This window comes from Theropithecus gelada, chromosome 4, assembly GCF_003255815.1.
Source record: "Theropithecus gelada isolate Dixy chromosome 4, Tgel_1.0, whole genome shotgun sequence".
Taxonomy (NCBI): Eukaryota; Metazoa; Chordata; class Mammalia; order Primates; family Cercopithecidae; genus Theropithecus; species Theropithecus gelada.
The window spans coordinates 762,995-788,722 of record NC_037671.1 but is presented as its reverse complement, the minus strand read 5'-3'; the positions used below and the strand labels follow the sequence as shown (position 1 = coordinate 788,722).

Sequence of the window (25,728 nt, the reverse complement as noted above, 5' to 3'; positions counted from 1 at the left end):
GAAATGCCGTGCCAAAACTCATTTTACTATCCTAAGCTCCTGCCTTAAGGTTCATAAATACCTCTAAAGAAAAATCCAACGCCGGGCGCAGTGGCTCACACCTGTAATCCCAGCACTTTGGGAGGTGGAGGCGGGAGGATCACGAGGTCAGGAGATCGAGACCATCTTGGCTAACACGGTGAAACCCTGTCTCTACTAAAAATGCAAAAAAAAATTAGCCAAGTGTGGTGGCGGGCACCTGTAGTCCCAGCTACTCGGGAGGCTAAGGCAGGAGCATGGCGTGAACCCGGGAGGCGGAGCTTGCAGTGAGCCGAGATCGTGCCACTGCTGCCAGCCTAGGTGACAGAGCGAGATTCCGTTTCAAAAAAAAAAAAAAGAAAAAAAGAAAAATCCATGGCAGCATACTCAGTCCTCTTGCTGAGACGCGCCACTACACTCTTCTGCAGTGTTCTGTTACCGCCTAAGGGGTTCACCTTGCCCCTGCCTAGACAGAGTCAATTCTTCGAGACAGGGGAATTGTGATAGAGAAAGAGCAATTCACGCAGAACCAGCAGTGTGGGAGACCAGACTCCCTGAGCATGGGGGCGCAGAGTTTTAAAAGATAACTTGGTGGGTGGGGGTAAGTCAGTGAGCCAGGAGTGCTGATTGGTCAGGGATGAAATCACAGAGAGTCAAAACCGTCTTCCTGCACTGAGTCAGTTCCTGGGTAGGGGCCACAAGATCGGATTAGCCACTTTGGGCAGCCAAGGTGGGTGGATCACCGGAAGTCAGGAATTGGAGACCAGCCTGGCCAACATTATGAAACCCTGTCTCTACTAAAAATACAAAAATAAAAATAAAAAAATAAAATTAGCCAGGCGTGGTGGCAGGTGCCTGTAATCCCAGCTACTCAAAATTTTGGCTGAGAGAGGAGAATCACTTGAACCTGGGAGGCAGAGGTTGCAGTGAGCTGAGATCGTGCCATTTACACTCCAGCCTGGGCGACAAGAGCAAGACTCCGTCTCAAAAAGAAAAAAAAAAAAAAGATGAGCCAGTTTATTGATCTGGGTAGTGCCAGCTGACCCATCAAGTACAGGGTCTGCAAAATACCTCAAGCACTGATGACAGGAGCAGTTTAGGGAGGGTCAGAATCTTGTAGCCTCCAGCTGCATGATTCCTAAACCAAAAATTCTAATCTTGTGGCTAATGTTAGTCTAGTCCTCAGGTAAGAAGGAAGTCTGCTTTGGGAAAGGGCTGTTATCCTCTTTGTTTAAACTATAAACTAAGTTTCTCCCAAAGTTAGTTCAGCCTATGCCCAGGAATGAACAAAAACAGCTTGGAGGTTAGAAGCAAGATGGAGTTGGTTAAGTTAGAGCTCTTTCACTGTCTCGGTCATCATTTTGCAAAGGCGGTTTCAGTTCTTCCTCTCTAATAAACTTTCCTTTTTTCAAACCTACACTGTTTGTATGTATGGTAAATTCATTTTACCAACCTGTGAGTTGACCACTTCCCGGTGCCACGGCTCTGACACCTTGCCAGGCACTTACGGAAAGATAATTGTAAGAATCTAATAGAATTTTAAATTTCCATGCCTTCCAACCCAGCAGTCAAACTTCCAGGAATTTATCCTACTAATATAATGGCACGACGATCTAAAGATATATTTGCAAGGATGTTCTCCACAGCCTTTATTTAATAAGATGTGGAAAGAACCTTAAATGTCTACTCAAAATTGTTGAATAAATCACGTCTACAAAATGAATAATGCGGACTTGAAAAAGAGTGAGGTAGCTCTATGTCACCAAACTGGAACAATGAAAGATAGCCACTATAAAGTATAAAAAGCAAGCTGAAGACTGTCTCTATGTTTGAAATTTTTCATAATAAAAAAATGAAAAAAAAATGGAGGACGATTAGATATATTGCCTTTTCATGAGTAAGAATCTCACAAGTCTTGGACAATTAAACCCCGCCTTCATCCCTCCCATCTCATCATATCTGACCTCAACCAGTTTCCTACCTACACTGCTTATATGCCCATTTGCTCTATATGACTCAGTCATTTCAAGATTGCTTCTGTTTTCCCTTCTTGATGTAAAAACAGTATTAAAAATGTATATTTAAAATTTGTTTAATTACATCCCATTATTACAGTTCATTTTTGCATATTCCTGTGTTGAAAATCCTTTGGTATAAATCAACATCAAAACTCAGTGTTATTCCACTTTTCTTGAACTGTAATCCTTTTTAAACAAGGAATATAGCCTTTCTTGTTTAGAGAATGTAAGCACATTCATAAATCTTGGCAACTTTGAAAGGCCATAACAAATTTGTGGTAAGAACTCAGATCCCCTTTATTACTGTAGTAAATAGGCAGATGAAATTAAGAGATTATAGTTTGTTTTCACTTTCCCAATTACTATCGCTTGAAAAATACTGGATATTTCATTACTATCCTATTGGGAGTCGGCAAACTACGGTCTACTACCTGTGTTGGTATGAGTCAAAACCTAAGAACGGTTTTTACATTTTTAAATGATTGGGGAGGGAGGGCCAGAATCCAAGGGGAGTATTTCATGACATTTGAAAACGTTATTAAATTCAAATTTTAGCATCCATAATAAAGTGTTATTGGAACACAGCCATGCTCATTTGGCTTTTGTTTTTGGAGACACAGTATGGCTGTTGCCCAGGCTGGAGGGCGGTGGCCCGATCTCGGCTCACTGCAACCTCTGCCTCCTGCGTTCAAGCGATTCTCACGCCTCAGCCTCCCAAGCGCTGGGATTACAGGTGCGCGCCACACGCCCGGCTAATTTTTGTATTTTTAGTAGAGACAGCGTTTCGCTATGTTGGCCAGGCTGGTCTCAAACTCCTGACCTCAGGTGATCCACCCGCCTCGGTCTCCCAAAGGGCTAGGATTACAGGCGTGAGCCACCGCGCCCAGCCTTCATTTACTATTGTCTAATGATGTTTTCATACTACAAGAAGAAAGTTCAGTATGGACCACAAAGCCAAAAAGATGTCCTCTCTGGCTCTACAGCAAAGATTTGCCAAGCCCTGTTATATACTATTTGCGCTTCATAATTTTATAGTTTTACCTAGGCAGTCTCCATTTTTTCCTTCCATATTCAGCGTAAAATCCCCTTAATATCAGTCTCTAGGCAAGCTCATTCTTCATAATCCTTAGAATTGGACCTCCTCTTGTTAATTTCCTTAGTCTAATCACAATCCTCCTGGTTATTTACAAACCGAACGCCAGAAAGGAGGGTTATCAACATCTTAAGCGCCACAAATTAACAAATCAAAACCAAATCTCACTCTCCCTCCGAAGCCAAGGCTAAGGAGGCTCACTGCCCAGTTAGTGGCTTTCAAACTACCCATACAAGTGAGGCATCTTGTGAATTAGAACAAGTGCTGCTGCTAAAATCCCTAATGGATACATAGCAACGTGAAAAAAGGTATCAAATGTAATTTTCTCAAATTTAATCTTCAATTGTTGGCACAAAAAAAGGAACAGTAAAGTTAGACAACTGTAATTAGCATGTGTGATCCCAAATCTTTATACCTTAGATACTGGATATTTTCTACAAGTAAATAGTTTCTGGCTTCCAAGATGAGAGGTTAAATAATGCAGGGTGTTTGTAAACAGCAGCACAACTTACACCGGAAATTAGGGCACTTTCTCACCAAGGAGAGTACATCAAAATTTGCTCATGTCTTTCAATCAATGTTCTCCAGGACTAGTGCTGGGGGCGGGGAGGCAGAGCAAGCTATCTTTTCTACCAGCCGTGTCACACCCCTCCTAGCACTAAACCCTCCTCCTCAGCCTCTTCACACCTCTACCCACTACTAACCCCTCCCCAGCCCCATCACCGCTTCCCGGGCCCCTGACACCTCTCCCAGCATACTCTTCCCGGCCTCATCACCTCACCCACTTCCTCCAAAATCACAAGACCTGCTAAGCTTCCAGCAGCAAGCGCGCAAAGCAGGGAGGCTGTAATGCAAAAGTCCGCAGTCCCTACACAAACACTATCTGCTCCTGCGGAGAAACTCAAGTCACAGCCCCAGAAGAAAGAACAGGCCTGGGCTCTCACCCAGTTAACGAGCGTTTATCCAGCGCACGTGTTGCGGTCGGACCCCATGCGAAGGAGCTAAGGACACAAAGGTGAGCAGCAGAGTCGCGGTTCCAGCTCTCTCCTGGCCCCCACTCCAGCGGGGTAGGTAGACAATTCCGGTAAACTTCGCCAAGCAGGGGCAGGACAAAGAGTATTTGAAGTCTACCCGGGGGAGAACTTACCTAATCCTTGAATGTTAAAAGGCTAAAACTCCACTAGTCGGAAGTGACGTGCCAGCTGAGCCCCGCAGGTCCGCCACGTAATTGGCCGCCGCCACAGCTAGCCACCCTCTCCCCGGACTGGCCCGAAGAGAGGAAAAGTGTGGAAGTCCACAAGCCGCCCTCGCCCCGCCCTCTTCGTCGACTTTCAGCTGCACCGGGGAGCGGCGGCGCCTGGCCAGAGCCGGGGCCTGGAGCCTGGACGGGACAGCCTCGCCGGCCGGGGCGCCCGTCCAGCGCCCTGCGGGCCATGGGCTTCAGCGCTCGAGCACGCGCATGCGCGGGCCTCTATCTCCAGAGGATTCCTCGGGTCACCTGGACGCCAGCATCTCAGCCACCTGCCCCTCTGGGTCCCTTCTTGTCCTTGATTCCTCCTGCTGGTTCTCATCGCCAGCCCTCCTCCACCTCCTCCTTCCGCAGCCACCGCTAGACCCCGCCGCTGCCGCCTGCCGACACCCCAGCTTCCACTGACACGAGCCTCGGCGCGGCTTCCGCTTCCGGCGAGTATTGTGTGTCGCGCCGCGGGGCGGGGGCGAGGGGAGGAGGAAGGAGGGAGGCAGCGCTCCGGCGGCTCCGCGCCCCGCACTCCCGGACCCGAAGCCGGGAAGGTAGGTGCTGTCCCGCCGCCGCGCCCGAGCCTGGGGCCTGCCCCCGCCGGCCGGCTCCGCAAGTCGCGTCCCAGCGCCCCGCGACTGCGTCACCGGCCCCCCGCACGTAACCACAGCTGCCTCCGCCCGCCTCGGGCCCGGGCGGACGTTTTGCCGCCCCGGCGACGTCAGCGCGTCCGGCGTTGCTTGGCTACCCCGCCGTTCCCCCGTCCCGCTGCTGCTCACCTCCCCGGGTGAAACTCTGACGCAGTCACCGCGGGTCTCAGCTGCGTCATAGCGGCGGGCATCCCACCTTCACGTCACACCTCTTCCTCACCTGGACACGCATCCCTCCCTACCCTGCTAGCCACGACGTTTCCTCTTTCCCCTCTCCAATCCCCCTGCCCCATATCTGGCGGAAGAAGATGGAGACGGGGGTGGGACAGAGTTGTGGACAACCTCTCAGGAGAGGGTCGCAAGGTGGGACCCTGAACAGTGGTTGAAACAAAATGAGATCGTCCCTGAAGTTTGCCCTTCAACTGAGACACAAGGAGTAGAGGGAGACGAAGGACTAACCCAGAGGCACTCAAGGTCTCACTATGACTGTAGTTTAGAGTCCTCTCCATTTTTCCCTAACCCTTTCCCCATTTCTTTCACCACTTCTTTGCCAGTCTAGATCTGTCCTGGTGCCTTACTGTGCATACAGTTCTACTCATCTCAGGTGAGGGGACCACCTAATTTGTAAAAGACTGAGGAAGGGGTAGGTCACCGCAAGTCAAAGTTGGATTCCCACAGGTAGAGAGAAATCATCTGAACTTCTCTCCTATTGCTGACAGAGAAAATTCAAGTCCAAAGAAGTTATCAGCTCCTACTCCAAACACATTTGTGTGTGCCAACAATATATACAGAAACAATTGCTGTTAACCTACCTCATTACATGGCCACTTATCTCTCAGCACATAGATCTACCAAATTTCCTTTCTTCCAGTAGGTCCCTAGAGAAGGATGGGGGTCAGGAGGAGAAAGGGTTATGGGGATAGATACATCAACTTACCCATGGCTAAAAGTATCGACGTTTTAAGATGGAGTGGGGGACCAGCGTTGTGTTTTATAAATCTCTCTTATGCATTTCCAATTCTTCTGAGGCTGCACTTGAGGGAGATCTCATTGCCTCTTTTCTGTCTCTTAATTCCCAACCACTCCAGAACCTATTAGTTGGAGACACAGTATGCCCAGGATGTTAGTTATCAATAGCTATATTGAAAGATTCCAGTCACTATAAATAGACTTGTTCTCTTTACAAGAAGTTGTTGGCCTGAGCTCAGTAATGTACTATTTAATATAGTTGCCATAATTTATCAGTTTTCAGCAGTTCTGAGTGTCCAAATGAACACAATAGAAATGGAATGTTGCATGAAATATGTCATTCCAAGAAGAGAGCAGACTTCCTTTAGGCTAGTCTGATGGATAAAAGGAAGAATAATTTCAGATTTTCCTGGAAAGAGAAGGTTGCCTTTGCTTCATTCATTCCATTTGTTAGCCTTTAGAACACTGGTATCTAACCTTTTGAATGGGAGGACTCTTTTTACTTATCTGTGGTGGCTGGTAAAACAAAAATTATGCATGGACCTTTTGTGGTGGCTGATAGAACAAAAGTTATGCGTGGACTTTTTTTTTTTTTTAGCTTATCAGCTGTCATTAGTGTCAATGTATTTTATGTCTGGCCCAAGATACTTTTTTTTCCAATGGGCCCAGGGAAGCCAAAAAATTGGATATTGTGATTTAGAAGAATGAGAGAACAGTGTCAGAGAATCAAGCTTAGACTCCAGTGGATTCATCATAAAGCCCTTATAACATTAAACTTTAAAGTATGCTTAATTTAAGAAATGTTAATATTTTTATGACATTTTTTACTTCTCAGATTCCTTTCTTATCTATTAGAAACGTATGTCAAACGAGGATACAGTGGTCTGGAACTATTGGTTCTAAGATACAAGTGGAATGAACCTGGATCAGGAGAAGTATGCTGAGCTAGAGTTGAAGGAAGCTTCTCTTTCTAACAAGAGAAAGCAGAGGTAAGAGACAAGATAGATAAATTGGGGGTTGTGTGTCAGTTTACTAACAAGAAAAAAAGATTGATGGCTGGGAGTCACAAGTTTTGGAAATGGAGAAACAAAGAGGTTGAACTGATTGAAAGAGAAGATGGAGAATAACAAGATTGGGCAAATCTGGAGTTAGGACTTAACAGGGATAAATGTTGGGCCAGGGATGCAAAAAAAAACAAAAACAAAAAAAACCTCCAATTAATATTTTTATTTTCTCTGTCCTCTTCCCCACTCCCAAGTTAAATTATGGCAGAGACAAGTCTGTTAGAGGCTGGGGCCTCTGCAGCCTCTACAGCTGCGGCTTTGGAGAACTTACAGGTGGAGGCAAGCTGCTCTGTGTGCCTGGAGTATCTGAAGGAACCTGTCATCATTGAGTGTGGGCACAACTTCTGCAAAGCTTGCATCACCCGCTGGTGGGAAGACCTAGAGAGGGACTTCCCTTGTCCTGTCTGTCGAAAGACATCCCGCTACCGCAGTCTCCGACCTAATCGGCAACTAGGCAGTATGGTGGAAATTGCCAAGCAGCTCCAGGCCGTTAAGCGGAAGATCCGGGATGAGAGCCTCTGCCCCCAACACCATGAGGCCCTCAGCCTTTTCTGTTATGAGGACCAGGAGGCTGTATGCTTAATCTGTGCAATTTCCCACACCCACCGGGCCCACACCGTTGTGCCACTGGATGACGCTACACAGGAGTACAAGGTGGGGAAGCAGACACATGATGTCAGTGTGGGTAAAAAAGGAGGAGTGGCAGAGGATGAGATAGTCCCTAGGTAGAGATCTTAAGCTCCTACTACTCACTTTGTATTCTCAGAGCTGCATATGCAGGGGCACACAGTATGTGTGATCAGTTGTCCTCTAGCCTGAAAAAGAACAATGGTGAGAAGCGTCCTAAAATTTCTGTCTGACTTTGCAATACATATGAGTCTTATGGGTGAATATTATGAGTCTTATGGGTGAATATTGGTATGTGTGGTCTTGGAAGGTATATTTTTCATAAATGAATGAAACCACATGGAAAAGATTAAACTTAGGAGGAACTGAAAAGTCTCATTTCTTCATTCTGCCTGCCTGCTCAGAATGCTCCTTGTTTTCACATTGGTTATTGGGCATAGGTAATATCGCTTGAGACTGATACCTGCCAGACTAAGCTGAACCATTCTGTTGTTTGTAGCTTCTCCAGGTAATGGTTAATATGGCATATCAAGGCCGGGTGCGGTGGCTCAAGCCTGTAATCCCAGCACTTTGGGAGGCCGAGACGGGCGGATCACAAGGTCAGGAGATCGAGACCATCCTGGCGAACACGGTGAAACCCCGTCTCTACTAAAAATACAAAAAATTAGCCGGGCGGGGTGGCGGCGCCTGTAGTCCCAGCTACTCGGGAGGCTGAGGCAGGAGAATGGCGTGAACCCGGGAGGCGGAGCTTGCAGTGAGCTGAGATCCGGCCACTGCACTCCAGCCTGGGCGACAGAGCGAGACTCTGTCTCAAAAAAAAAAAAAAAAACATGGCATATCATTTAACTTACTGCTGAGACAAAGGAAAATGTTTGAATAAAGGGAAGAGAGATTAATGTGTTAGCATTTTATCATATACTTTGCTTAATTATGTTACTCTTGAAAACAAGGTTTCAGGTAACTTACAGTATAATAACCATGTTTTACAGTGTAATGACCATGTTTTTATTTTAGGTGGATAGAGGTGGATGGGAGGACAGGTTTAAAGAAAAATACCAGGTTACAGAAGGTTGCTTTGATGGCAATAGGCAGTTGTCTCAGTAAGAAAGTGGAAAGAGTTGAGAAAGGACACAGAGTTGGTGACAGCTATCTCAAATTCAGTAAGAGGACAGTTGGGTGAGCAGAGAAGGTGATGTGGACAGACTGTAGGAAATTGACATCCCAAATGACAGGCAAGGAAGGAAGTCAGATCAAGAGGCAGTAAGATGGCTAAGAAGCAAATAAATGGTTTAAAACAAATGGTTTAATCTCTGAATGAGAAATGTACCAGTCAACCCCAAATGTCACCTCTCCCACTTCTTCCCTACCCCTCAGGAAAAACTGCAGAAGTGTCTGGAGCCCCTGGAACAGAAGCTGCAGGAGATCACTCGCTGCAAGTCCTCTGAGGAGAAGAAGCCTGGTGAGCTCAAGGTAAAGGCAGGCAATCCCATGTAGGCTGCTCTGAAGGGTATTTGTCTATGAGGGTATTAACTATACACTATTTAATCCACCGGTTCCAGTTCATTAGTAAAATGCAGTTCTTGGCCGGGCATGCTGGCTCATACCTGAATCCCAGCAATTCTGGAGGCCAAGGTGGGCAGATTGCTTGAGCTCAGGAGTTTGAAACCACCCTGGGCAACATGATGAAACCCTGTCTTTACTAAAAACAAAAAATTAGCCGGGCCTGGTGGCACGTACCTGTGTACAGGTCCCAGCTACTTGGGCGGCTAAAGCAGGAGAATTGCTTGAACCTGGGAGGTGGAGGTTGCAGTGAGCCGAGATCGTACCATTGCACTCCAGCCTGGGCAACAGAGCAAGATTCTGTCTCAAAAAAGAAAGAAAGAAAGAAAGAACAATGTAGTTCTCTCAAAAATGATGGTATTTTATTAGGCTTGATTGTCATTAAACATTGTACTTAAATTACTTGTCATGAATTAAGTACTAAGAGGGATTTAAGAGATGAAGAACAGACAGAATATCTTACATCTGGTGAGCTGAGAGAGTTCGTGCCTCTTGGTCTCCTTTTTTTGTTAAAGCAGCAAAGGAGGCTTTCTGCTGAGAAGGCAGGGATGGGAGTTTCTTAGAGGACTTGAAGAGAGGAGAATGTGGAAGATTCACTGGGGAGAAAGGGAAAAGGAGCTGACCAAGAGTCTCAGAAGAACTATCCAATGACATTAGGACCACATTCTTAAAACTCAAGTAAGCTTAAGTATGCTAGATGATGTTGGTCCTGGAATGTTCTTCCCCTCCCCATCCTCCACCATAGGATCCTATTCTCTCAGACGGGATGAAAGCCACTTCCTATGCAGCCTTTCCTGACACTTCAGAAATTAACGTTCTTAATTTTCATACAATTTTGCACCTCTTTTATAGCATTGCCTTATTTTTACCATGGTATTTTGGTGTCTTGTCTTTCTTCTGTTGAACAGTGAACAATTATCATTTGTAGCAAAAATAACTAGAATTGAGTCCTATGCATTAATTCATTAGATATCCATGACATTCCGGATTTATAGGGTTGTTAGGGTCTTGAAGTTCAGGCCAAATTGGGATAAGTGAGACATAGAGAAGCTACGAGAAAGAGATAGAAGGAACTCCTGAGGCCATCTTTAGTAAGATGTAGGAGTAAACTTAGATACTCTTTAAGGTAGGTATTATTACCTTCAGCTTACACAGAAGGAAATGGACCTTGAGTAAGTGACTAGTCCAAGATCATGAAGCCAGTAAGTGGCAAAACCAGGAATGCTAGTTCTTCGTGAATCAGTAAATATTTGTTAAGCTCCTGGTTTAGGCCAAACCCTGTATTTGACACTGGGGAACAATGATGAGCCAAAACACAGTTCCTGCCCTCCTTGAGCTTAAAGTTAAGTGGAGAAAATTAGTAATGGCACAAAATGCACAGGTGCAGGTTCATAAGAAGACAACATAGAAATTTGGCCTCCTTAAAGGTTTCCCAAAGAAGTGATGAGCTTTTAAGAGTTGACGTAGGGATCACCAGAAGCTAAATACAAGTTTTGATTCATAGAAACATGAATTTTTAAATGAATGACAACATTTCATCAGAAAGCAAGTATTATTACCTTAGTGCCTTACACATTTTAGCAAAGTAAGCATTTGAAATTTTTAAAATTTGAACCAATTTTGGTTACAAATGTGAACTTTTAGTTTTTTGTTCTTTTAGAGGCCTGAGAAATCTAAAAATATGAAAATGGTGCTTATCGCTAGTCATTAGCTTTCTTCTTCATGTTGGTCACCTTCTTGAAGGTAAAGAATAGAGATGGAAATATACTTTTTTAAAACCTTCTAAATGCTTAAACAGAAATGTCATGTGTTTTTTAAAATTGTAAATTGTCATGTCAGTGATCTCCAAAACTACCACCAACATTCCTCTTGTGACCATTTGAATTCTCCCTCCTTCTCCCTCATCAGACTCAATGCCCCTTTTAGAAATAATTAGTAATTATGCTGAACTGAAAATTGCAGGTAAAATAACCTATGTGCATAATTTTAAATTTTAAAGAGTCTATCATGTCCAAATATAATGAAACATAATTGATGATAAAATGTAGTATGTAATATTTGGGCATGACTACCCTGAAAGACTTTACAGTGTAGCTGGTTATATGCTTGCATCTATATGTGTCATTATCAGCAACACATAAATACAAATTCAGACTGAGATGGATGTGTGCCAATGTGATTGAAACACTAAGTAGCTTAGCTCTTGGTGATATGATTTTTCATAATAATAACTTTTGGTAAAGTTCTAAGTATAACAGAATATAATCTTGTGTTTTATTTAGCTATTGCTGAAAATTTTATGTATAGTAAAACCATGTAAGAATTACTCTGTGTTTATACTGCATAAAATAGTATTCAAGCCCAGGCCTATGTTTTTGAATACCCAGCAGAACATTAGAAAATGTTGCAGGTCAGTTCACTATGCTGGATTGTCATTGGAGGAGTGCTAGCGTCATTGTCAGGAGCTTCCCCAACTATGCAAAACAAGATGTGCCCATTTCCAGAATATCCTCAGAGGGTGATAACACCTTCATTAAGAACCACTGCCCTAAAATATAGAGTGAAAAAAAGAGAAGAGATTACTGGTTTATAAGAGGAAGAGCCTTTTTGCTTCCTATTTATCACAGTCATGAATGTTAAACTTGCACCCCTACCTAAACAAACACACATGCATACACACACACACACACACACACACATATACATAAAGGCTGTGTTTTATTGAGGGCAAATGTGAGAATATGTTTTGTTCAGATGTACACTGAGAAGGCAGTGATGGAAAGTGAAGCAGCAAGTAGCCCTAAACTAGAAGAGCTAGTCAGCTTCTGCCAGGAACTAGCTTGAATCCACAAATGCCACGCTTGTCAGGCCCATCCTGGCTTTGCGTCCCCACCCACTCTTCACCCTCAGGCCTGCCTTTCGTTCCCTATCCACTTCCTTCTAGAGTCCCAGTCTCTGCTTCTCACTTTGCTTCACCATCAATCACATGATGCTTGGGGAATTCTTTCTTTAGGGAGATCACTATTTGTTGTAGTGTAGATGCAGAAGAGAGAATGTACTGATAATTCTCAGAAAGTGTTATGGCTGGTGTTTGAATCCTATATTACCAAATTTCAGGAATGTTAGAGGCTCAAGTCTATGTGCTGGCTTAAAGAAAGCATGTTTCAAATTTCAAGAAACTAAATTACTAACAAACTTCTGTAACCTGTTCCTGGGGTAGGAATTGCCAATTCTCTGAAGTGACTTGAAACAATTTAACAAGTTCAGCCCTGAAATCTACATAGGTATATTTTATAATAACCCATAGAATTCTTACTGATTCTTGTATTTTCACAGTTCTCTGGTTTTTATCTGGTGGATGTGTTGCAATATGCAAAAGATGACAATCTTATTTTTAACTTTTTAGTATTTGTACTTTCCTTTTCGTTTCGTTGTTTTTCATGTTTGTTTTGAGACAGAATCTCACCCAGGCTGGAGTGCAGTAGTAATCACAGCACACTAACTCAAACTCCAGGGTTCCAGCCATCCATCCTCTTGTCTCAGCTTTTTGAGTAGCTAGGACTGCAGATGTGCATTGCCACGCCCGACTAATTTTTTTTTTCTTTTTAGTTGAAACAAAGTCTCACTATGTTTTCTAGGTTGGTCTTGGACTCTTGGCCTCAAGTGATCCCCTCACCTGGGCCTCCTAAGCACTAAGTTTACAGGCATGAGCCACCATGCTCAGCCTGTACTTTCCTTTTCTCGACCGATTGAATTAACTAGAACTTTACAGTTGATAATAACACAGATATCTCTGATATCTGTAATAGTGCATGTCATCATATTATTGAGTTTTTTATCTTAAGTTAAAAATATATATATATGGCCGGGCGCGGTGGCTCAAGCCTGTAATCCCAGCACTTTGGGAGGCCGAGACGGGCGGATCACGAGGTCAGGAGATCGAGACCATCCTGGCTAACACGGTGAAACCCCGTCTCTACTAAAGACTACAAAAATCTAGCCGGGCGAGGTGGCGGGCGCCTGTAGTCCCAGCTACTTGGGAGGCTGAGGCAGGAGAATGGCGTGAACCCGGGAGGCGGAGCTTGCAGTGAGCTGAGATCCGGCCACTGCACTCCAGCCTGGGCAACAGAGCAAGACTCCGTCTCAAAAACAAAACAAAACAAAAAAAAATATATATATATATATGTCCCCAGTGGTCTTCACTACCAAGTCATCAGTAGGGGAGTGATAGTGATGGAGCCATTCTTTACAGAAGGAAATTCCAGTGGAATAAAACATGAGTGTTCTGTTAAACCATTTTCTCTCATTTTCTTTCTTCCTTTCTGTCTGTCCGTCTTTCTGTCTCTTTCTGTCTTGTCGTTCTTGTCTTTGTCTTTCTTGTCTTCCCTGTCTTGTTAAACCATTTTCTCTCATTTTCTTTCTTTCTTTCTTTTTTCTTTCTGTCTTTCTGTCTTTCTTTCTGCCTTTCTGTCTTGTCTATTTTTTGTAGAGTTGGGGTTTCACCATGTTGCCTAGGCTGGTCTCGAACTCCTGATCCCAAGCAATCCACCTCCCTTAGCCTGGAATTACAGGCATGCGTCACCACACCCAGCCTTTGTTAAACCATTTTCAGTGAAACTGGAAGTCTGTGTTAATTCATACATATGGTGGGTGAGAGAAAGGCTTCCTTATACCACACTGACCCTGCTGATATAACATCTTCCCTCTTCTCAGAGACTAGTGGAAAGTCGCCGACAGCAGATCTTAAGGGAGTTTGAAGAGCTTCATAGGCGGCTGGATGAAGAGCAGCAGGTGTTGCTTTCACGACTAGAAGAAGAGGAACAGGACATTCTGCAGCGACTCCGAGAAAATGCTGCCCACCTTGGGGACAAGCGCCGGGACCTGGCCCACTTGGCTGCAGAGGTGGAGGGCAAGTGCTTACAGTCGGGCTTCGAGATGCTTAAGGTTCGACCTTTGCCCCTGCATAGCCCCTCAGGCCGAGTGCAGTGTAGCTTTGCATAGGCTGTTTTGTCAGCCTGGGATACTCATTCTTCTGCTCTGCTTCCCTAAATCCCGTTCTTTCTGCCAGGTGTACTTAAAGGGTCTTTGCTACAGAAAAGCTGATCTGATTTCTCCCATCCCCTTCTAATCATTTTTGTGTTCTTATCTCTTGTCAGCAATTATGTGCTTAATCTGTTCCAAAGAAAAGATTCATTCTTTTGAAAGGAGGGAAGTCTAGCCTGAGTTAGTGAAAAACTATGCATTAAAAATTTTGTAAATGCAGTTACCATTACTTTTAAGTCCTGAAATTTGATTTATGTACTGCTGAAAAAGAACAGAAACATAGTTTAAAGGATACAGGCATGCCTCAGAGATATTGTGGGTTCAGTTCCAGACCACTTCAATAAAGCGAGTATCTTGATAAAGCAAGTCACATTAATTTGTTGGGTTTCCTAGTGGAATAATAATCTTTTTGCTGGTGGAGGGTCTTGTATCAATATTGACTGATCAAGGTGGTGGTTGCTGAAGATTGGGGTGACTGTGATAATTTCTTAAAATAAGACAACAACGAAGTTTATTTTCGACTCTTCCTTTTATGAAAGATATCTCTGAGCATGTGATGCTGTTTAATAGCATTTTACTCACAGTAGAACTTCTTTGAAAATCTTTGAAAACCCACATTTGTAGTTACTTACACCACTGAAGTCTTGAACCCCTAAAAGTCATCCATAAGGGTTGGAATAGACTTCTTCTAAATGCCTGTTAATATTGATATTTTGGCCTCTTTTCACAAATCACGAATGTTCTTAATGGCATCTAGAATGGTGAATTCTTACCAGAAAGCCTTCAATTTACTTTGCCCAGTTCTATCAGAAAAATCACTATTTATAGCAGCTTTATGAAATATATTTATTAAGTAAGACTTGAAAGTCAAAATTACTTCTTGATCCATGGGCTGCCAATTGGATGTTGTATTAGCAGACATGAAAACAACTTGAGTCTGATTTTACATCTCTATCAGAACTTTTGGGTGATCAAGTGCCTTGTCAATGAGCAGTAATATTTTGAAAGGAATCTTCTTTCTGAGCAGTAGGTCTCAACTTAAAATTTTCAGTGAAGGGTTGAGCACAGTGGCTTATCCCTGTAATCCTAGCACTTTGGTAGACCAAGGCAGGTGGATTGCCTGAGGTCAGGAGTTTGAGACCAGCCTGGCCAACATGGTGAAACCCCATCTCTACTAAAAATACAAAAATTAGTTGGGCATGGTGGCGGGCGCCTGTAATCCCAGCTACTTGGGAGACTGAGGCAGGAGAATCACTTGAACCCAAGAGGCAGAGGTTGCAGTGAGCTAAGATCATGCCATTGCACTCCCGCCTGGGTGACAAGAGTGAAACTCCATCCCCCAAAAAAAAATTTCAGTAAAGGCTAGGCACAGTGGCTCACATCTGTAATCCCAGCACCCTGGGAGGTCGAGCCAGGAGGATTGCTTAAGGCCAGGAATTCGAGACCAGTCTGGGCAATATAGCAGGACCTCGTCTGTACAAAAAGTAATTTTTTTTAATTTAAAACATTCAGTATACCAGGCTTTGTTGTTCCATTTCTAGAGCACAGGGGAAGTAGATTTAGCATAATTCTTTTTTTTTTTTTTGAGACGGAGTGTTGCTCTGTTGCCCAGGCTGGAGTGCAGTGGCCGGATCTCAGCTCACTGCAAGCTCCACCTCCCGGGTTCACGCCATTCTCCTGCCTCAGCCTCCCAAGTAGCTGGGACTACAGGCGCCTGCCACTGCATCTGGCTAATTTTTTGTATTTTTAGTGAAGACTGGTTTTCACCATGTTAGCCAGGATGGTCTCGATCTCCTGACCTCGTGATCCGCCCGTCTCGGCCTCCCAAAGTGCTGGGATTACAGGCTTGAGCCATCACGCCCGGCCAGCATAATTCTTAAGAGTGTTGGGATTTTTGAAATGGTAAGTGAGCACTGGTTTCAACTTAAACTCACCAGCTGCCCTTGCTTCTAATAAGAGAGTCATCCTGTCCTTTAAAGCTTTGAAGCCAGGCATTGACTTCTCTCTAACTGTGAAAGCCCTGGATAGCACCTCCTTCAATAGAAGGCTGTTTTGTTTACATTGAAAATGTGTTGTTTAGTGTAGCCACCTTCATCAATAATCTTGGCAAGATCTTCTGGATAACTTGCTGCAGCTTCTGCATCAGCACTTGCTGCTTCTCCTTGCACATTTTTGTTACAGAGATGGCTTCTTTTCTTGAACCTTTTGCCTTCAAACTAATACCTAACTTTAAACTTTTCTTTTGCAGCTTCCTTACCTCGCTCAGCTTTCATAGAACTGAAGAGAGTTAGAGCCTTGCTGTGGATTGGGCTTTGGCTTAAGAGAATCATGTGATCTTATATCCAGATCACTAAAATTTTCTCCATCTCAGCAATAAAGCTGTTTCACTTTCTCACCATTCATGTGTTCACTGGAGTAGCACTTTTAAGTTTCTTCAGTAACTTTTCCTTAGCATTCACAGCCTGGCTTGCTGTTTGGCACAATAGGCCTAGCTTTTAGCCCATCTTGGCTTTCAATGTGCCTTTCTCACTAAGCTTAAACATTTCTAGGTTTGATTTAAAGTGAGAGACATGTGACTCTTCTTTCACTTGAACACTTAGAGGCCATTGCAGGATTATTAATTGATATAATTTTAATATTGTTGTATGTGTCTCAGGGAATAGGGAGGCCAGAGGAGGTGGAGAAAGATGAGGGAATGGCTGGTAGTGGATCAGTTAGAACACATAAAATATCATATTTATCAATTAAGTTGTTTGTCTTATATGGATGCAGTTCACAGTGCCCCAAAACGATTACAATAGTAACATCAAAGATCACTGATCACAGATCATACTAGATATAATAATGAAAAAGTGTGAAATATTGTGGGAATTACCAAAATGTGACACAGAGACACGAAGTGAGCACATGCTGTTGGAAAACATGGTGCCAGTAGACTTGCTCAACACAGGTTGCCACAAACCATCTAGCTGAAAAACACTCAGTGTTAACAAAACACAATAAAATGAAGTGCAATAAAATGAGGTATGCCTGAAATTATGTTTAAATAATATATTGCTTTTGTTATGTATATATCAATAATACCTCTAAAATATTTGAAATACTTTGTTCTCTTCAGTAAATGAATGGTGTTAGCAAAACTGTAGGGAACATATTTTTTATCTTAGAGATTAGATTACCAGCATTTGAATCAGTGAGGCTTCATTGTACACTTATTTTTGTGTTACGTATTGCTTGGTGTTTGTTCCTGTGTCCTTTCATGTATGTGTGTTCTGCCTTCCACATTAAACTGGGAAATCCTTGTGGGACAGAGATTTGTCATCTTTGTCTTCTGGATCCCAAATATTCACAAATCAGTATTAGCACACAGTTATTAATGTGTTTATTCTTCCTTTTTTTTTTTTTTTTTTTTTTTTTTGAGATGGAGTCTTGCTCTGTTGCTCAGGCTGGAGTGCAGTGGTGCAATCTTGGCTCACTGCAACCTTTGCCTCCCGGGTTCAAGCAATTCTTCTGCCTCAGCCTCCTGAGTAACTAGGATTACAGGCACACACCCCCACACCGGCCAATTTTGTATTTTTAGTAGAGACAGGGTTTCACCATGTTGGCCAGGCTGGTCTTAAACTCCTGACCTCAAGTGATCCACCCGCCTTGGCCTCCCAAAGTGCTCGGATTGCAGGCGTGAGCTACTGTGCCTGGCCAGTTATTAATGTTTATTAACTAATGCAAGACAGGGAATACCAAACCGTAACAGGAATGTGTGATTTGTTCCTATGCCACCAGTCTGGAACTCTATACTGATCCTCCAGGAGACTGAGATATGTGGTTGGTACTTGGGGGACCAGAGTAAAGAACTGTCACAATCCCTGTCCCCGGTAGGGAGCTCCCAGCATCCTTGAGGAGCAAAGACAAGCATAAAAGAAATCATTTGGAAGTGATATAAATGACCAGGCTTCATGATGACCGAAAGTTGAAAGTAGGGATTAGGTTGGGAGAAGTGCACTTAGGTCCCCCTGGAGCTCTTCTTGCACTGTGTGACCCTCAGTTTATCCTATGCCTATTTTATAGCTGTGGAACTTTTGGGAGGAGGGGGAACCTTTTGCCTTCAGGACCACTGAATACCAGGACCAATACTGCTTTCTTTTCTCCTTCCTTCTAGGATGTCAAAAGTACCCTGGAAAAGTAAGTGATTGTTGTATCTCTTTGAGTGAGTTAGGTCCTGGCTTAGAGAGGAGTACAGTCAAGAGTTTGGGTTGGGGGTAAGGTTGGGAAAGTCATGTAGTGTCTGAGCAGGGTATGGGAGAATGTTCATTGTGCCCATGATGCCAGGTAGAGAACAAATTATTGGAAAGAACAATCCCTTTTCCCCTTTGAACATCAGGACTTCTTGAGAAGGAGAATGATAAGGCAGAACCAGATTCTGCTTGTGCCAGTGGGTGGAATTATGTCCAAACAAGATGGAAGGAGGAAGGGGTTGGGAGAACAGGGAGGGCAATCATCCATTTGCATGAAATATAGGAATATTCCTAGAAAGTTTAGAGGCTCATTCTCAAAATGAGGATCTGTCCACGGGATCATAAAGCTCTCCTTGGATTAGTAAAAGAAAGCAACAGGTGAGCTCTTCAGGGAGGAGGAAGAAAGTGGAAAGATGGAGAATTTTCATTTCTCCCTAAAGATGTTAACATCTGAATAGTCACTTGGCTGGAGCTTCTCCCTAACCCTGCCCTTTCTTCCCCTATCTCCCTATCCCTCCTAGATGTGAGAAGGTGAAGACCATGGAGGTGACTTCAGTATCCATAGAGCTGGAAAAGAACTTCAGCAATTTCCCCCGACAGTACTTTGCCCTAAGGAAAATCCTTAAACAGCTAATTGGTGAGTTGTTCCCAAAAGGAAACTAGAAGGAACCACTACAGAGAAGAAAGCTTTTAGGTCCTGCCTTATATGGGTTTCACTTATCCCATCTCTCACTTTTCTTACTCCCACCAACACCTACCCCTTTATCTGGCTTTTAGTCTCACCCTGAGTCACAGAACTTGGAGTGAGAGGAAGCCTTAAGTGTTACCTACTCTTAGGTGCATACTTTTTCAAGGCCCAGAAAGGTTAAATAATTTGCCAAAGATCGGGTAGAGTGATTATATAATTTACCATGTAAACTTGCATAACCTTGAATGGCCGGGCGCGGTGGCTCACATCTGTAATCCCAGCACTTTGGGAGGCCAACACTGGTGGGTCACTTGAGGTCAGGAGTTTGAGATCAGCCTGGCCAACATGGTGAAACCCCATCTCTACTAAAAATATAAAAATTAGCCAGATGTGGTAGTGGGCGCCTGTAATCCCAGCTCCTCTGGAGGCTAAGGCAGGAGAACTGCTTGAACCTCGGAAGCAGAGGTTGCAGTGAGCTGAGATCGCACCACTGCACTCCAGACTAGGGGATAGAGTGAGACTTCATCTCAAAAAAAAAAAGAAAAGAAAGAAACTGAAAGGGAGTGTCATTATATTAAGGTGAATATGCAGGGATAAACAGTCATAAACCAGGCCAGTGACACATGGTCACCCTATCCCTAGACCATATGCTGTCTTGCTCTGCATCCTTAACATTTTCTGTTTTTTCTGCCTCTCAGACTACACCTTGTACTTCTCTATGTAGTTAGATAAATGATAATATCAGAGGGAGATGAAGAGAGGACCAGGCGGGAACCTACATTACCAGCCACTGCAGACTCAAGAGATTATTGTTTACTTTAGGGTCAGTTTGAGAAGTGAGCCATTGCTTTCTCCCCTCCCTTAGGTGACACCATGGATTGAGAAAGTTAACCAAACCGTGTTGTTCTGGGGACCTTTAAGGGACCAGGCTCTGTAAAGGCAGGCTGGAAGAGTGAGGCAGGGGCATTTAGCTATTCCCATCCTCATCTAGCTCCCCACTCTGGCTTCTCCCGCCAGCGGATGTGACCCTGGACCCTGAGACAGCTCATCCTAACCTAGTCCTGTCGGAGGATCGTAAGAGCGTCAAGTTCGTGGAGACAAGACTTCGGGATCTCCCTGACACACCAAGGCGTTTCACCTTCTACCCTTGCGTCCTGGCTACTGAGGGTTTCACCTCAGGTCGACACTACTGGGAGGTGGAGGTGGGCGACAAGACCCACTGGGCAGTGGGTGTATGCCGGGACTCCGTGAGCCGAAAGGGCGAGTTGACTCCACTCCCTGAGACTGGCTACTGGCGGGTGCGGCTATGGAATGGGGACAAATATGCGGCCACCACCACACCTTTTACCCCTTTGCACATCAAAGTGAAACCCAAGCGGGTAGGCATATTCCTAGACTATGAGGCCGGCACACTGTCTTTCTACAATGTCACAGACCGCTCTCATATCTACACCTTCACTGATACTTTTACTGAGAAACTTTGGCCCCTCTTCTACCCAGGCATCCGGGCTGGACGGAAGAATGCTGCACCACTTACCATCAGGCCCCCAACAGATTGGGAGTGACAGGTTGGGATGTGGGAATAATTGGGGTGAGGCAGGGTCAAGTGCTACGGGCCTCCTTCCTGTGTCCTGCTGGAACGTCTTCGTGTCCACCTGGTTCCAGTCCTGAATCATCATGGAGAAACACCTCGGTTTCTAGGATGGTTTTGTGTGGAGGGGGAGGTAGGACTGGGCTGGATGAGACAGCACAGCTGTGACTCCCTCCTAACTGTCAGGGTGGGGAGCTGGTTCCCAGACGATTGTCTACCCTGAAGTCCATCAGGTTTTCTGTTGCACAAGGACGGGTTGGAAAGGAAGGAGAGGCTTTTCCAGAAACAAAATCTGTGAGGGTCTGACTTGCTCAAACCAGAGGAGGAAACAGAAACCCCTGCACATCTTTTTAGGGATTTCTTTGACCCAGGATAGTCTTGCTTCTTGAGGTAGATTACAGGGGTCTGTGCACCTTTAAATTCAAGAAAGATGAATGACAGATGCTCTCATGGGTCTAGATGTTGAGTTTTTCTGAGGGCAGAGATTGGACATCAACAAGGCTGGAAGGAAGGTCAGGGAAGTGGGCTAAAGGAATAGATTCCTAGAGATTAATGAAATGGAGGGAGGTTTCTTTGGTCTTCTATTTTAAAGGTAAGATTGCCATTATGGGTAGGATTGACCAGAGGTGGGAATGTGGTGAGAAGGAGAGGTTGAAAGGAAAGCAGAGAACCCAGGTCCCTGCCTCAGCCTTCCACAGAGTTGGCTTATTGCCTGCCTCTTTATGCCAATAAGTCAGTCACTTTGCTCCTCTCCAGGGGCAAGGTGGAAGAGATCCTGCAAGACACATCTATCCTCTCACGGTGTTCCCAAGGGAACTTGGAAAGGAGAGTCAGGTATTAGAGGAAAGAGAAGGGTATTTGTATCCAAAGCCCTGGCCTTAAAGAATGTTACTAAGTAGCTACCCCCAAATTGTCAGCCTTGTTACCTGGCCAAGGTGTCCAAGCCAGAAAGGAAGAAAGGTAGTGGAGTCTTTCTCACCCTAAGACAGTGGGAGAGGGTGGTACATAGGGAAGGGCCAGATAGGCAACTTCCTTTGGCCTGTGTGCATCTGGCCTGGAACTGGTGTTAACAAAAGCCAGGTTTTTGCTTGTTTGTTGCCATCCCTCACCCTTTGCCATTTCCCTTTTCAGAGAATGTAAATGATTTTCATGTTAGGCCAAAATAAACAACTTATAGGGTACATATGTTGTCATAAAAGGTAAAAAGTGATGCATGCCAAACCAAACTAAACCAATTTGGATTATCTGCTGTTCGGGTAATCTTCACAGAAATGACTGAGAGAAGAATCTGCAGTTTATTGAGGGCATTTCAGTTCCTCCTACCACCTCAACAGGACTTTGTCCAGACTCTCCTCCTCTTACCTTTGTGCCTTGACTGTGGTTCTTTGTGGCAAGATACTTTGGTTGGTTAAAATAATATGGAACAAAGGATCCACTGAAGTGATCTCTGTGTTGTGTGGTAATTTGGTGACAGCCTTGTACTGATGTGTAAGAATCACTGGGTGTTCACATGCATGTTCCTGGGTCTCACCCTTAGTGGTTAGTCAAGGTCTGGGGTGGGCCTGGGCATCTACAGTTTATTTATTTATGAGACAGAGTCTCACTCTGTCACCCAGGCTGGAGTGCAGTGGTGTGATCTCAGCTTACTGCAACCTCCGCCTCCCAGGTTCAAGCGATTCTCCTGTCTCAGCCTCCAGAGTAGCTGGGACTATAGGCATGCTGTACCACACCCGGCTAATTTTAGTAGAGACAGGGTTTTGCTATGTTGGCCAGACTGGTCTCGAACCCCTGAACTCAAGTAATCTGCCTGTCTCCACTACCCAAAGTGCTGGGATTACAGGTGTGAGCCACCGCACCCAGCCTACATCTACATTTTAAACACACCTCTCTCATTTGAGTCTCAGGACCCTTGTGAAACTAGTTCCAGAGGAGGTTTCAGCCTGTCCTTCCTCCCAGCTGGAGCCCTGCTTGTCTGCCCCCGCCTGGCACCGGGTCTGAGAGTGGAGAGAAGTCTTATCCTCTCCTGACTTATGCTGCCCTCCCCATCTCAGGGTTCATTCATCTTCTCCAATTCACGTCCCTCTGCTTCTCACTTCAGTAACTGATAGTCACTGTGAGTCACAGGACACCAGACAGAAGAAATGAAAGATAGAAGAGGTCAGAGGGAGGGGTGTGAGGTGAAGTTTCAGGGATAGGGGATGCTGTTGACAGATTTCTGTGCTGTACCTAAGCCTAGAAACCATTCACTCAGAAAGTGAAGATCACCGACTGTGTGTCCAGCACTGCATAACAGGAAGTGTGTTTCTTTGGTAGGTGGAATAGTAGGAGTAAACTGCTTTCTGAGGACCAGGAGTCCTTTCCCCTCCCTCCAGCACCCTTATGATCCTTCCCACTTTCACCCCCACTGGCACCAGTGTTTTTTTTAAATGTATTACTTCTGTGCTGTCCCTCTGTAGATCTTACAGGCATCTGCCTCTGACTTCAGGAGAGTAGAGCAGAAGCTCTAGCTGGGTATAAATTGCACATAACCATCTCCCTTACCTAGCTACATAAAGAGACCAGCCTTCTGTCCTGAAAATGTCTAGCCGATGTAAGATCCTCACCTGCTGCACTAGGTCTCTACGTGATATAATTGGTCATGAGCTTGAGGAAGACAAAAGCACTGAAAACTCATAAAGGGACCCTGGGCATGGATTGCTGGGGATGGATTTCGGAACAGATGAGTCTGTGAGGCCTGGGGGAGGCGCCCGAGGGCGCGGGGACTACGCTTCCCAGGAGGCCTCGCGCGGACGCCCGGGCGGGGCTGTGCGAGGGGCGGGTCTGCGGGCGGCCCTGGAGCGCGGCGCTGATGGCGGGGTCGGTGAAGGACCGCGAGGCCTTCCAGAGGCTCAATTTCCTGTACCAGGTGAGTCTGCGACAAGCGGCCCAAAGGGGACGGTGCTTGGCGCCCCAGAGTGACCGCTCCCCTTCCGCAGGCCGCCCATTGTGTCCTTGCCCAGGACCCCGAGAACCAGGCGCTAGCGAGGTTTTACTGCCACACTGAGAGGACCATCGCGAAGCGGCTCGTCTTGCGGCGGTGAGACATTCACGGGGTCGGCGGCGGGCGGGACGCGGGAGGAACGCGAGAGGGAGCGGGGACGCCGGACCACTGTCCTCCTCCGCCCCCAGGGACCCCTCGGTGAAGAGGACTCTCTGTCGAGGCTGCTCTTCCCTCCTCGTCCCGGGCCTCACCTGCACCCAGCGCCAGAGACGTGAGTGCTCCAGCCGAGGTGGACGATTGCGGAGCATTGTGGGCGGGGCGGGGGGAGAGGGCCCACTGGAGGCCAACAGCGCCTTTCTCGCTCTTGATGGATGTTGGGTGTGGGATTCGCAGGAGTCTTCCTTCTTCGGGTTTGAATTAAGTTGCTAACTCCACTTGCACAAAGTAGGATTTGGGCTTGGCTTTTTTTCTTTCCAATGTGGGCAGTAGAGAATAGCTGTTACTTTAAGAGGCATCCCCACCCATGCACAATAACAGATGTTATTTGGCTTTGTGGATGACATGATTCCCATCACCATTCATCACCATTAAGCAAATACTTACTTTCTAAAATGTGTCAGGTACTGTGCTAGATTCATTATTCTCATTGAAATTATGGATTGATGGGACAGACTAAGAAACAAAATGGTGTAGAAAAAAATTAACTGGGGGAGTAGAATGCTCACTTACTCATGCCAGTGGTGAAGTTCATGATAAGCAAAGGGAGTGAGAGATGGAAATTCTAGGCATGTGTGAAGACTCTGAGACAAGAGAGCTTGTGGTGCTGTCAAGGAAATGAGAGTTCAGGAGGCTGGAGTTTGAGATAGGAGGGCAAGACATGAGACTGGAGAGGGGAACAGGCCGGTTCTTGAAGTCTAGTTAAGGAGTTTGAACTTTATCTTAACGGGTTCCAGGAAATTGATGGAGCTTATGCCAGGGCCTGACACCATCAAATGTGCATTCAAATTGGGGGTGTGGTGGGGGAGCGGGGATACCTACTGAAAAACACTGGAGGCAAAACTGGCAGCAAGAGACCCTTACTTCTGAACCTGGACACGCTTTTTCCCATGTTCACCCTAGGCTGCAGGGGACAGCGCTGGACAGTACAGACCTGCCTAACATGCCAGCGCAGCCAACGCTTCCTCAATGATCCCGGGCATGTACTCTGGGGAGACCGGCCTGAGGCCCAGCTCGGGAACCAAGCAGGTGAGAGATGAGGGAGAAAATGGAGGACACCTCAGAGGATCGGGACAACGGAGAACATAGAGTGAAGAGGACCCATGGACAGGTTCTGGGTTGGTGTGAGAGGTACCACAGTCAGAAAACTAATTCCGCTCCTCTGATTCTGCTCATTTACCCAGATTCCAAACCACTACAGCCCTTGCCAAACACAGCACACTCCATTTCAGACCACCTTCCTGAGGAGAAAATGCAGATTCAGGGTTCCAGTGACCAGTGATGGATTCACCTAGTCTCCCAAATAAAGTTTACTTGTTTTACATTCCATGAGTCTGTTCTGTGGGTACTTCAACTCTTAATTCCCTTTTCTTCTGTTTCTGTCTGTGCTTCTTGGTCACCTTTGTAATCCCACCATGCGGGGAGATCATGATTTCCATAGACCACTTGGCCTCACTCAGCAGCTTGCATTTCCAAGGCCATGCCCCCAGTTCCCTATCCATGTCCTGAGCCACCTTAGGGCATTCCATGTTTGGGCAGCCATAACTGCTGACTGAAGAGCTGGAGAGAATGATGCCACTGCTGCTGTTTTTAAATAAGGGGAAAAATATGGGGCAGCAGAGAATGTTCATATCCTCTAGGCCCATTCAGAGTCAGAAAAGACTCAAGTCTTTTCCCAATCTCAAAGTTATCTTTAATAAAATTCTAATAAAGGAAATGGCCCACACCTGAACTAACAAAGT

General features: G+C 45.3%; 2 protein-coding genes and 1 long non-coding RNA gene across 6 annotated transcripts; 2 read left to right on the top strand and 1 right to left on the bottom strand.

Annotated features, from left to right (window-relative positions):
• Positions 1-3,967: 3,967 nt before the first annotated feature.
• LOC112622207 lies at positions 3,968-5,345 on the bottom strand. Its single transcript, XR_003118956.1, has one exon. It is a non-coding gene; the product is annotated as an uncharacterized LOC112622207 (long non-coding RNA).
• Positions 5,346-5,838: 493 nt separating this feature from the next.
• Positions 5,839-22,234, top strand: LOC112622175 (E3 ubiquitin-protein ligase TRIM39-like). Its single transcript, XM_025381430.1, is given in 9 exon segments — positions 5,839-6,974; positions 7,244-7,703; positions 9,051-9,146; positions 13,950-14,180; positions 18,436-18,458; positions 18,795-18,831; positions 18,834-18,889; positions 19,033-19,148; positions 20,217-22,234. Coding segments are annotated over 8 exon segments (1,560 nt in total). The 5' UTR covers positions 5,839-6,974; positions 7,244-7,250; the 3' UTR covers positions 20,765-22,234.
• A 1,367-nt stretch (positions 22,235-23,601) lies between these two features.
• LOC112622195 (ribonuclease P protein subunit p21) lies at positions 23,602-25,315 on the top strand. Of its 4 annotated transcripts, none has more exons than XM_025381464.1 (5): positions 23,602-23,695; positions 23,766-23,866; positions 23,959-24,041; positions 24,890-25,015; positions 25,171-25,315. In XM_025381464.1, exons 1-5 carry the CDS (start codon positions 23,639-23,641, stop codon positions 25,266-25,268), a joined length of 465 nt encoding a protein of 154 aa, XP_025237249.1. In that variant the 5' UTR covers positions 23,602-23,638; the 3' UTR covers positions 25,269-25,315. The 4 variants fall into 4 exon arrangements, with proteins under 4 accessions (XP_025237249.1, XP_025237251.1, XP_025237248.1 ...); XM_025381466.1 differs by having other exon boundaries at positions 23,612-23,695; positions 23,790-23,866; positions 25,171-25,313; XM_025381463.1 differs by having other exon boundaries at positions 23,612-23,695; positions 23,923-24,041; positions 25,171-25,313.
• The last annotated feature ends 413 nt before the right edge of the window (positions 25,316-25,728 follow it).